The sequence below is a fragment of the Aythya ferina genome, assembly GCF_964211825.1.
Source record: "Aythya ferina genome assembly, chromosome: 3".
Classification (NCBI taxonomy): domain Eukaryota; kingdom Metazoa; phylum Chordata; class Aves; order Anseriformes; family Anatidae; genus Aythya; species Aythya ferina.
Window position 1 is genome coordinate 4,355,879 of NC_140298.1, and position 13,074 is coordinate 4,368,952.

Consider the following 13,074-nt stretch of genomic DNA (forward strand, 5'->3'; position numbering starts at 1 on the left):
TTGGACAAAACATGCTCTGGATCTTTTATCAACTTCACAGCCCTTTGCTGGACTCAGTGTAGCATGTCCGTGTCTTTCTTGCACAGGAGCCCCAAACTGGGCCCAGGACAGTGTCACACCACTGCTGAGAAAAGGCAGATCACCTCCCTTGACCTGCTGACAACAGTCTTCCTGTACGTTTATCTTGCTCCTCACCGTTATTTATAGGCATATTTATAGGTGGTCACCTGTGGTAATTCTGCAAGCTAAAGTCAGGTGTTACATACTAATTGGTCTGAAGACATAGTCTGAGAATTTTTCTAGTGTTCAGATTAGCATAGCAACTCTTGGGAGGGAGGAAAGAAGGGGAAAGAAACTCCTTTTTTCTAAACTAATATGTAATGCAATTTTTCCTTGGGCGTTCTATGTCTCCAAGTCTAGCAGGCGACAAATGACAGGCAATGATTATTTCATCTGGATAATCCCTGGATAAGCATTTATCTTATGGAACTCTATGCACTGAAGAAAATAAATTAATCAAGGTAAGAAACATGAAGGGGTTGAAGGCTAGGCAGATATTATGGAATGCCCGTGGCAAAAACCTCCTCATTAGGAGTCACTGAATGAATTACCAACTGTTACGAGACAAAAATACTACCACATAAAAGCAGACTTTTTGCATCATCAGATCAGCTGAGGAGATATTTTAGAAGGATAAAAGATACTGTATGAAATACAATCATCTAGTTACTCATAGGCCATAGCTAAAAAACAGCTTATGGGCTTTGGCTCAGAAGGGTAGGAGAGGGATAAAGAAACGGAGTGTTTTCCATTACACTCTTGTATTAAGTGAGTAGCTACTAAGAAAAAATATTCTAGAAATAATGAGAGATATGTATGGTAAAAGATCTCCTAGACACTTACTGTCTGCTTTGAATTCTGCCATTAGATGCTCCGAAATCAGTTCTTCCACTGAAGACTCCAGCTTTCGCTCCCCATCAATAATCCAGGGAGTCTGAGGTAAATTCCTTGAATATTTATTGTACCTTCCTGTACAAACAAGCATGTTACCTGTAAGCGTTCTTAAGTAATGGACAAAAGAACCAGTATTCCATATTAAAATGCATTTAACTCCCATTGGAGCCTCATGAAAATAATTTTAGACACTTAACCTTGTTTTACAGCAAGAGCACTGCAGCAACAAATTCATGCTCCTGGACCTACAAGTGTTTCAGCACCCAAGACGACCAGCTTAAAGGCACATGTGGAGAACCTATTGCTGCAGTCAAACCCTCAGGTATGAGAAGCATATAAACAAAACTGTACAAAGACTAACGCAACTGAGAAGGAAAAAACAGAGATCCAAGTACCCAGTTTGAGGCAACTTAGTTCTGAATAATTATTCTTTGAATCAGAGCACGGTATTGAGCCAATTTCCTCCAAGCCGAGCTAGTGTTTTTTATACAAATAAATAAATAAATGAAATCAGTATTATATATTGAGGTATAGCTTGATACATCCTCACTAGATAAACAGGATATATGTATATACAAAAATATATATATATATGTGCTTGTTCACCAATCTATTTACGTCCTAAGTAAACAAGTTCCCCCACATCCTTCTGTCAAATAGTTCAGGTTTCAATCCAAGTTCTGCCTTGTCTGAATGTTTAACAGAAGAAACCCAAACTACAATGCTTTGGCTTGTTACAAGGAAAACCACGCTAGCAAAATACCTCAATAATAAACCAGTGCAAATTTCAAGAACCTTGGAACATTGCTATGCAAACAGATTGCCATCCTCTGACTGATTCCAGTCCTAGTCTGGTATTATGTCATGCTTGCACGCGACGCAAGGGCTGCTACAACCACGAACGAGCCTGACACAGATGACCAAGATGAGCTTTCTTGCTGACAGGTTTTATAAGTGAAAATATGCACAAAACAGGGAGCTCATTCAAAAAGAACGAGCAACCCCCCTGCACTAACATATTCCAAACCGAAACCCTGCATTTATGAAACAAAAAAAAGGAGTTCAAAGTAGCTGTGCATATGGTACCTGTGTCTTTGTCATCTCCATTTTTTTGGCTTTCAGTATCATACTTTCCTATTTCTAACAACACTTCCTTCCTGCATTTTGATCTGCAGAAAAACCCACACAAACAAATGGGGAAACTGACTAATACTGTTTCGATGGGGCAAATAATGAAAGTACTATGAATAACCATTCAGAAGTCAGCTTCACATTGCTAAATTCTCTCTCCATAAAATGGAAATAGGAAAATAATACATTTTTTTTCTTTCAACTCCCCATTCTAATAATTTTAGCTTTTGATCTGAGCCAGAGTGGGTAAAAAAACACAGGTATTTCTCAATTTGACAGCTTCTCCTGAACACTTTTTAAAAAAAAAAAAAAAGAGTAGCAGAGGGAAGGGATCAGTAAACACCAAAGGTAAGGTCAAGAGGGTGACACAAACTCTGAAACTGTGCTTACAAATTAAGATCCAAATCTCAATTAAACTGCTGTAATAGCAAAAACAAAACAAACAAACAAACAAAAAACTGCACTGTATTCAAGAAATTCTTCTGGATTTTCTTTATAAATTAGAGATAACATAGGGTTGTGGGTTTTTTGTTTGTTTGGAACACCACCACTACCCTAAAAAAACAAAACAAACAAACAAAAAACCATCCCAATCTATAAGTTACAAAACACAAAAACAAAATTCAATTCAATCACATGCAGAAAACTGACTATGTCTTTCTACATACATGATAAAACCACCCAACAAAACAGGGTGTTTGGAAAAGGCTAAAAGAAATCAGGTATCTTGGTTTCACAAAAATGTATATTTAACTGTCTAATTGGTAATTAAAAATAAGAAACAGGTATATAGAGAACACCAACTAGCCTGCCATGCGAATACTCAATTTCACATTTTTTTCTTTTCATTTGAAGTTTTCCTTTACTCAGGATTTTTACCCTCCTTTTAAACATTGCATATAGGCTTATAATTGTATTTTTTAATAGTCTGTGTATAATTAAATATGTGGTTGTTTATACACAGGCCTGGGGAAGGTTAGATACACTTATAGGCAACAACAGAATCATCTCAATGCAGGGACATCAAATGTTGTTGCACTACCTGCCTTACCCAATTATTCCATATGTTACCTTGGGTTGGAGGGGGCTAAGATTTCCAAAATTTCACTTTTAATTAATTTCATGAAGATCAACAGTTTTGGCTGAAGTAATATGCAGATAAATCCAGATGGTGAACACTGCTAAATCCAACTCAAAATCCCAGCAAAGGAACAGCACAGCTCTGCTGACAGCTTATCTAGTGAGGAAATGCCTTTCCCTAACCATGCACTCATCGTGAGGGGCTGTACTGCAATTGCAGCATTTGCAGGGATAAGGGTTATCCCAAGGAGACAGGAAGCAAGACCAATATAATTTCTTCCCCTTTCCAAGTCCATCCTTAGATAGAGCTAGATTTAATTCCTTGCTCCTTATAAGTAATTACAGGAGTCAACAGATAGCAAGAGTCTCCTGGCTCTTGTGGCAGCATTACAAAGTTATGCTTAAGACAACAGAGCAGCAAATAAATGGATCACTTTACCAGCCACAAAAACTGCACCATTATTGCACTGAATTTCCAGCGCAACGCAGAGGTTCTTTGGTGAACACGGGGGACACGGAAAATGCCTGTAAAAGAAAGATTGAGAAAAACTAGTAATACCAGAACATAACAGAGCATCACCCTGGTAATAATGGCATGGAAAACAATGGCTTCAGGTACTAAAAACACAGCTACAGTATAAATTCAGTATTCACATTAGTAGCTGGAATAGCAAGAGATGAATAAAGAAAAGAGCTGTGAAGATTTAGGGCATTTAAACATAGTGAACTACTGAGAAAATGTTTACTGATGTCTTCCTACTGCTTGTGTTTTTGCTGCTTGCTTGTTCCTCTATTTTAACCATATTACACTGTCTGGTGTTTTCTTAAAGCTCAACCCACCCCTACCATTTTGGAAATATGGGAAAAATGTTGTTCTTGTAAAGAGAAGTTTGCCTTACAGACTCAGGTTCATAACACGGGTGGAAGTTCCACGATTTCTAAATCTCTCCTGTGGTTTTGAGGATGCACATAAAGATTTGTTTCAATGTGTGAGATTGGCAATCCTGCAATAAGCTGTTTTCACTTCCAACCATTCTAAACCCCATGCCAGCCCAGAGACTTGCAGTGACGCACTGCCGGCAGCACCAAGCAGAACTGCAACTCCCTGACCTACAGCTGCTCTTCTGTGGTGCTCCTGGGATACGAAAACAATGAAGCAATATTACTGATGGGAAGAAGACCATCGTTTGCATCATTTGTCCAGTTTTCCATCTCCTGTGGCTTAATTCAAGCATTTTAACATTGCTTTAACTAAAAAATCAAGAATTATATTTTATTATCAGAAAACGCAACACATTTCAAATAATACACTAGCGGAATTTAAACAATTAGTTCTTTTATAGTCATCTTACTACCACTTACCCACCTAATATTTTCCTCCCCATCCTAATTCTATACAAAAGAACAATACTAAGAACTAGTTTCAGTATATACTTACTTGAGAAAATCCTCTTCTTTTATCTTCTCTAAGGCTTTCATAACTGCCATTCTAGTGAAAACAGACTGCACAGTGAAATAAAAAATGAGTCAAGAAGAGAAGTTAAGAAAGGATATGCCTAAAAAAGAAAGAAACCCTAAAACATACACACGAGACACTTCTCACAATACATTTTTTTCACTTATGTTTTATGTTTTCTTATACCTACAAACTCTGTATCAGCGAGAGCTCACTGTGACCTTAAACCTTAACAGGGCAACAAAGAGCAACAAGTAATTTTGCCTAGATATATCCAAGTAGCTTTACTCACAACATGAAAACAATATAATTAGTGCAGCTTACAGATCAGAACATAATGATTATTGTTGTACACTTATATGCTCAGGGTTTTGTAGAGTTGGGTCTTGAAATCCCCCGGGGATGGAGCCTGCAAACCCTCCCTGGAGGTAGCCTGCTCCACTGTCTGACTGTCCTCATGGTGAAGTTTTTTTCTTGCATCTACTTTGAACCTCTCATTTCACCTTATGGCCACTTTTTCTCCATCTTCTACCGTGCACTGTGCTGCCTCCCAACCTGGCAGTCCCCAGTCCGTGTTGCTGACAGAGTTTAATCCTTCCCAGGTGTCAGACTGTGTGTTTGATGCTGCCAAATTTCATACGGCGTGCAGCAGCCCGTTCCTTCAGCCTGCCTACAGCTCTGCCCTCAGGTGTATCTAACAGTCCTTCCAATTTGTTGTCATCAGCAAACTCGATGAGAATAGACTCTACAGTCTCCTCCAGGTTTTTATAAAGATGCTCAGAAGGAGGGATCCCAGGACAAACTCCTGCAGTACTCCACTATCACGGGCATTCAGATAGAGTATGACACCCAGTAACCACTACCCTTTAAGCCCACTCACGTGGATTATTACCCATCTAGCTGTCCACCCATCCAGACCGTAAGTCTAAACGCTTCAGGAAGAGCACTGGTACGTGGAAAGGAACTGAAAAGTCATGTTTTCATTCAGCTTCAGGACTTGGAAAAACAGTAAAAAATACTGAATTGCTGTTTGGGGTGATTCAAGTTCTTGCTCTGATGATCCAGGACATCCTGGATGCCTTCAGGAAAGTTGCTGCTTCTCTACCTAAGCATAAACTAGAGATAAAGTACAGATAAAAGTACCTTCCTTCCTCATAGGACAGATGAGCTGGAAAACCTTTAAAGTAACAGTATGTTTAAATTGTCATCTACAGTAGATGACAATTTTTTACTCTGGATCCAGCTTTTATACCATTTCTGATTAACACGGCCCTTGACGCTAGCTTCAAGCACAGCTTCTTTGTAAGGATGAGCCTCTGATGGCTCTTCAGAGGCTCTATTTCTTCCTTTAGATTCCCCTACATCTTGTTGCCTGCATGGTTTCAACAGCTAGGCCCTGCTGGTTTAGCTCCTTACGGGGGGCTTCCCCCTTTTAAAGGAAAGCCATGCAGCAAGCAGTGAGTTATGACAATACAATACTTCTAAAAAAAGACTTGTGTGTATTCCATGTCAGGTGGAGTACAGCAGGCAGAATTCCAGGGTCAGACTGCTTCCACCAAAAGTCGGCAGACTGTTCACCAGAAGGAACAAAAGGCCTCTCATAGGCTGCTGACAGAAGTTACCTGTTCTCCCTCGCATCACACCCACCATCCTACTCCTATCAGCTTATCTCCAACTGCTTTTTATTCTTACACCCCCTCTTTTCTCTCAATGATTGTGTGTGTTCAGGGTATGCAACGAGTGGCAAGGTCCCTTTTCTTTCTTCCCCTGCTCCAGAAGCAGACAGGATAAAACCACCCTGGATGTACCGTGTCTTTCATTCAGATCAGAGGACGTGAAAACTCTGGTGTGATCATTCTCTTTCAGCTGCGGAGTCTCCTCTTCACAATGTGACTTATCTGAACTGTTTTACCTACAGAGAGCTTGAGGATCGTATTTTATGCTACTTTTAATGCATGAGAATCAAATTCTTACATCTGAAGGGATGTATTTACAGAGAACAGTCCTAAAAGTATTCCTTTGGACAATCTGGAAAATTAATGAGCTAAAGAAAAGTAACAAGGTCGTAGTTCTCCTAAGAAAAGAAATGTTAAGCGAATAAAAGGAGATGACTTTATTTTCAGACAACGGAAAATTCTGGGACGTTTCTGATGAAGGAAGAACAGACATTAAACAGACTGAATACCCAGGTAAGTTCTTCACTGTAGTTACAGCTGTGAAATTTTGAATGTCAGAAAGAAAATACAACAATGATGAGATCCTACCTGTTTGTTTTTTGCTGGCTTGAAACAATCCGGACAGGCTGTGGCTCTGAATAGAGAGATGAAAATTAGCTGCTACTCTTACAGAAAAAGCAAAAAACAAACAAAACAAAAAATCAGGGACAGACAAGCATAGCATGTAAATGGTCTTTGTATCCCAGTATGCCCAGCATCTCACTTCCACAGTTCAGCACAGACCAGATTTTTAAATCAATTTTATCCTAAGCCACAAATGGTGGAAAGTGTGCATTGCCTGACCTAGAGATAAATCACAAAGCTGCGTAAGCCTGTCTTGCTCTGACCAACACTAATGTTCCTCAGTTTTGAGATGGGATGGAAAAGCACATGAGAAGTTTATCTTTCAGTCCTTTTCAACCCTTCTCAATAAATGTTATGATCAATGTTTAAGTTCTGCTCAAGGTATGCTGACATCTTGAAATCTGTATTTCCTGCTCTTAGACAATGTACGCTGCAAAATTAAACATATCCAAGCCAGAGACACAAATTGCTGCTTCTGGATAGGAAAATTCAGCTTACTACAGAAAAAAGTAACCCCAGGTATTTGATACCATTTGTGTTTTGCCCCTTCAAAAGGAAACTATTGGTTGCTTCACAAAAGTGAAAGCCGAGTCAGTGAAACATTTTTTCTGAGTACTGTAAAGGAAATTATTGTTCCTATTAGTGGATTTCTGTGTATGCAGTAAGAGATGGTTTCTAGCCTCCAACACAGTTTATCAATTCTTGCCGGTGCTTTTCAACACTTTTATAACTACTGTAGACTATAAAGAAGTAGGTCTGACCTCTTGCAGTTTCTGTGCAAGCAGCCTTCCTGGTCAGTTGTGATACAAAGCATCACAAATCCCCTCTTTCAGAATTTAAATATAAATCTCCAAATATAAACTAACAAGAGCCAATTTGACCTTCCACATCAAACCAAGAGTCATTTTGGCACACATACCTACACATGATTCCGTAAAAACAGCTCACAAGAGGAGAAATTGCAGATGTCATCCTTGGAAATCCCTTCCAAAAGCATACTTGGAGCTGGGGGAACTTCTCCAGGTTGAGTCAAGGTCTTAATTTTGCTTCCATACAACTGTCATTACTAAAGCTCTGACAATTACCAAATTTCTCTGTTTACACTGAAATTAAAACATTGCCCCAGACATGTCCAGAGCCAACCTTCCACGTATGGAGGATGTCCTGACATCTGAGAAACTGCCACAAAATTAAGATAGGGACTGTGTTGTTATTTCAGAAGAACATCCAGAATCTCAACTGCTGTTTAAGTGTGCCACAAAGAGAAGGCAAATAAAGGGATATTGTCAAGACACATGGAATAGACCTGAGTAGCTGGAATGTGGAACATAAATTCTTTACACTTTTCCCTTCTACAGCTATTCCTCTTGGAGCACCAACACTGGCATCACAACATGCTCAGCATCAACGTTTTTGGAAGGTCATAAAAAAGGTACAGGGAAGATGAGATGAAAATAAGAGCTGCCATGCTTCAGAGGAAAGAAGAGCACTACAGGACATAAGAACTGATCAAGTAAAATTAAGTAAATAAGAACACAGGTATGCTGGGAACTTTTGAGTTTTTGTAGGAATGTGGGTAAAAATGCAGTTTGGCTCTAATACTTTTACATTTGCCCGGTCTTTAAGATGCTGGAAAGGAAAGAAATTCGGCAAATGCTGATAATACTTTGTTCCTAATACTAGGTCTGCCACTGAGTATGCAGTTGTTGAAAACTAAGAAGGTGGCAGACGGGGCACTCACAAATTGCCAGAAGAGGTACAACAAGGGAAATCAATAAGGGCTGCAAAGGAAATATCTCGTCTCCAGGGATGAAGTCACTACACGATGCAGAAATCAGAAGCTCTATGAGGAGCCTCTGTCTCTGTTAGGATTTAACTTGTCGTAGGAGCACAAGTGATGACACTGAGTGAAACTCAACTTTTCCAGGAAGCATCAGCAAACAGGAAGAGCAAACCTAATTATCCAGAATATACTACTGCCAGATTTTGAGAAATCAGATTCAACGGTAGCTAAATTCACAGAAATATTTTGCTTCTTTGTGTTAAAGAAGGATTTATACAGCAAATGCACTGTTGGGCCAGGACAAAGATTGTATGTGGTGGCCAGGGAACTTCTGTTTGTTTTAATCAAGCAGCTAATTTGGATGAACCCACTTCTAAACCTTCCCTCCCATCCATGAGCAGGATGAGAACAGGAAAACCTAGACATGACCTCAAAAAGATTCCCCCACCCTCAACTATGTGTTTTGAGTTTATTTTTTTGAAATGATACAGCCATGTTGAGGAGGGTGAAGAGTTTGAAAAGGGCTGAAATTCTACAACTTTTTCCAAATGTTTTCCTTCCAGTCCAAATCAAAATTCTGGATGATTTTGTTTATTGACTTTAAAGCACAGAATTAACCAGACAGAGGTGGCATAACTTTAAGCTTTGCAGCTCTATCTGAATATGAGGGAGTTTAAATGCAGGGCCCGTTCGAGTTTATAAACACTGCATATTCTCATCTGTAGCAAATCCAAACCAACAAAGTTGCACAATATTTAGATAAAGATCTTTTGTTATTTATATCAAAACTTACAGGAAACGGCACTCCTCATCTGTTTCTGGGTGAGCAAAGACCACGCTAACTTCAAACAAACTCTAAATTAAAAAAAAAAAAAAAAAAGGTGGGGGTGGTAATACTTTGTTAAACAAACCAGGAGGATATTTTCAAGCATACTTATTGTAATACTAGGAAAATAGTAAAGAGGTAGGCAAAAGAGAAAGTAATCCACTTATTCTACAACACAGTCTAAAGAAAGACATTAAAACTTGTGCCATAATGGCATTTGCATTTCTGAAGTACCCAAAGATGATCTCAGAGCACTTCAATAACATGAGTGACCTACACATCATAGATACTGGCCCCATTTTGCACAGGGGGAATTGAGTCAGAGACAGTATATGCTCAAAGCCTATTACGGTCACTAAACTTAACACACCTTCTGGGAGAGCAGTGCCTAGCGTGGAATAAAGATAAAAACCCTGTAGTAGTCACCACTGAAGAATTTTGTCAGGGGCTTCGTTTGCAATGACTGGATGGCCTTGGGGCAAAGAAAGGCAACATGTCCTAGTGGATTGACAGCTAGACTAGAAACTCCAGTGTAATCTCAATTCTACCCCCAATTCCCTCTTTGGCCTTGGGCAAACAACACTCATTACTTCTGTTATTCAGATACCAGTATACCTCAAGAGGGCTATTGAAAAGATTGGCTAATATTCAAGTGGCTTGTAGATAAAGGGTACTACACAAGTAACTTTTATGGTACAATGGTGTCTGAAGTGGCTCAGTGCCTAAGTGTTGTAAAGCTTTTGCTAACTCAGTATGTAAGAAGTTTGTTTCTTCTTGGATCATCTTCAGGGTGACTGAGTGATTCTCTCTTCACTAAGACAAAAGGGATGCTTTCAATTAGCACTCCTGGGAAAAGACAACCTGTAATTACTACGGAAGTTGACAAATCAACTTAACGACTGAGACTAGTCCTGGGGTCAGTCCTACGGCTGATGACAAGTAAAAACTACAGACTGCTTTGTCTTCAGCAGGATTTTTAGACATGTTTGCAGAGATTTTACAGTCAAGATGATGGTGCTTCTGAATTTTCCTGACAACTTCTGAATGTCACATGTGGTCAATGTTTTTCAGAAACATTTTAGGGATGTTAGTCAGAACCTGAAAGTTGAAAATACAGTTTGAGAAAACATTCCTGTTGCCTGTTTACTAGTACTGCAGGTTCCAACATGCCTATCTCTAGCAGTCATTAAAGTCAACAAGGACCAGTCTTCCCTCCTTTAGTATGTTTCCGAAATATATTCCACAGTATTTAACATGCAAGTAACCTGAAAAATTTATCTCACAAAGCGGTAAAAGTGTTGGTAGTAATAGGAGAGCAAAGAAGGAATATATAAGCATTGCTTGGTCTCCAAAAACCAAAGATCCTGGAAAAGTCTCATTTGTAAAAGGAGGGTGGCAGCCCAAGAGCAAGAGATTTAGCAGAAGACTGCAGTGGTCCCAGTATACTCAGTGATCTCTGTGTATAAAAATGGAAGTTGAACCCTTTGGCATTGAGACTTGGGGATTTCACGTTAAAAGAACTCCCCCGCTCTCCTTCCCCCTACAGTGAATATAAAAGCAGTGCAACTTGTTGATCTGTTAATGATAAAAATTGTATACATATATATATTTCTACCTATCTATACACGTACACACACACACAAAAGAAAGTGCTTTTTTATTTATACAATACCTTTCCATCAGCGGGAACACCCAACTCCTCCGACAACTGGGGATGAATAATCCACTTGTAAGCTTCTTTCAGTTGAACGATGTCATCCTTTGCCAAGGAAAGGCCCAGTTTTCTGAATCACATACATAAAGAAATAATAACTCGCACAGGAGTCTGTCAAAGATAGGTACATGACATATAATATTTCTAGACAGAATTAAGTAGCTTGTCCAAGGTAAACAAGCAGTGTACAAATGAAATGGACTAACACACTAAACGTACAGATCACAGCATGAAGGAATGAAAGGCTGCTCCGATACCTCCTGTACCAGCAGTGAAGCTTTGCACTGAATTAATAAAAAAGGCGTTGAGGAAACATTAAGGCCAGACAGGGATTCCAGGTAAGATGCTTCACAGTAAGCACATACACACATGTGGATGCTACACAGCATGACAAATCATACCATGCCATTTAAAGCAAAACCCAATTCTCAAAAATCTTTTTTTATTTCTTTTTTTCCAACCAGATCAGTGAGACCATCAGCTCTCCAGGTGGTCACATAAGCACTTATGTTAACACAAGAAAGACAGAAGGTACATGCAGATGGAGCCAGGATACTTCTGATAGTAAATCAACATCTAGTTCAGCTTAAGTAAACTGAGTATCCGGATCCTGCAGGGCAGCACCTGTGCTATTTGCTAAGGAGCCTCTTGTCCAGGTTCCAGCCAAAGTGATGTCTTGCTTTGCCCTGTTTCTATTTGCCAGTGTTTCTTTCATTAACAATTTAAAAACAGATTATGTTTCTTCCTGTCTGAGAGAACATACACTGAGGAAACTCATGCCAGAGTTTCATGGTAGATCAACAGTTGCAAAAGCCTTTCTAGAGTCTACACAAAGAAAAGCTTAGGAAAAGACATACAAAAAAAAATAATTCTTTGTTGTAAACAAACAAAAAAACACTTTTTGTAAGGCTTATTTTTTATTGTTAAAAGGACGAATCAGTCCTTCATTAGAGGGCATGAACTCCAGTGGACACAAATTCCTAAGGGGAAAATTCCAGGTGAAAACCTCAGCTGAACTTGCTGGGATCTGACTCTGTAGGTACAAAACCAGGCCTTTACCACTCCATCTTCGCCCATGCAGAGGGAAGTTAAAAGAAGCAGATGCCTGTAAGAATGCCAGCATGTGATTTCAAACCCCTTGCTTATGACCTGCCAAAGCAGAGCACATGTCCTCCTATACAAATGGCACCAATGGCTACTCAGGCAAGATGTGCCCTCTACAAGCTAATCGCCTCTCAAGCAATTTAATGAAACAATGACTTTTAAATTAGTCTCAAAGTAGGAAGTGATTCATCAACTTTTACTCTGGCTTTCTATAAATATTTTGAAACTGTACTTCCACTCAGGATGGCTTCCACCAAAGAATAATCCAGTATCTTCAACTAACTTTGAGACAAGTGAATTTATTTTCTCTTGTCAACAAAGCCAGCCTATCCACGCAAAATGGCTCTACATGTTCTCATTTGGCCAGGAATGGGAGTGTCCCACAGCAGAAAAAAAAATCACTCATTTATTTCAAAACACCGAGGGTAAAAAGCAGAGTCAAAACTAACTTGTTCTCACCACACTAACATCTTTCTGCTACCACAACTGACTTTTCACCATTATCTGACTAAAAATGTTCAGTCACTCTTAATGTAAGCTAAACATGATATGGTGGCAAAACAAAGAGGTCCATATTTCATTACATCGTCAGTGTACAGAACAATTCTGGCTCACAGGTGGCATCGTGGGACCTCTGGGGACCATTGACTGGAAGCTGTACAATTATACAGACAGCCTGCACTCCAAGCTGAAATGCCATGTCCCAGCTATAACCACACCATACAA

At 39.4% G+C, this 13,074-nt stretch overlaps 1 protein-coding gene across 4 annotated transcripts in view; it reads right to left on the reverse strand.

Moving 5' to 3' along the window:
• The window catches only part of PUS10 (pseudouridine synthase 10), a 31,936-nt gene that overhangs the window by 6,164 nt on the left and 12,698 nt on the right, over nt 1–13,074 (reverse strand). For 3 of the 4 annotated variants that reach the window (XM_084515613.1, XM_084515612.1, XM_084515611.1), the window contains exons 6-11: nt 11,203–11,314; nt 9,498–9,559; nt 6,886–6,931; nt 4,604–4,668; nt 3,605–3,690; nt 904–1,029 (exon numbers count right to left, since the gene is read on the reverse strand). In XM_084515613.1, coding sequence (XP_084371739.1) covers nt 904–1,029; nt 3,605–3,690; nt 4,604–4,668; nt 6,886–6,931; nt 9,498–9,559; nt 11,203–11,314 — 497 coding nt within the window. Of the gene's footprint in view, nt 1–903; nt 1,030–3,604; nt 3,691–4,603; nt 4,669–6,885; nt 6,932–9,497; nt 9,560–11,202; nt 11,315–13,074 lie in introns of those variants that run through there. The other variant, XM_084515614.1, reaches the window with a different exon arrangement.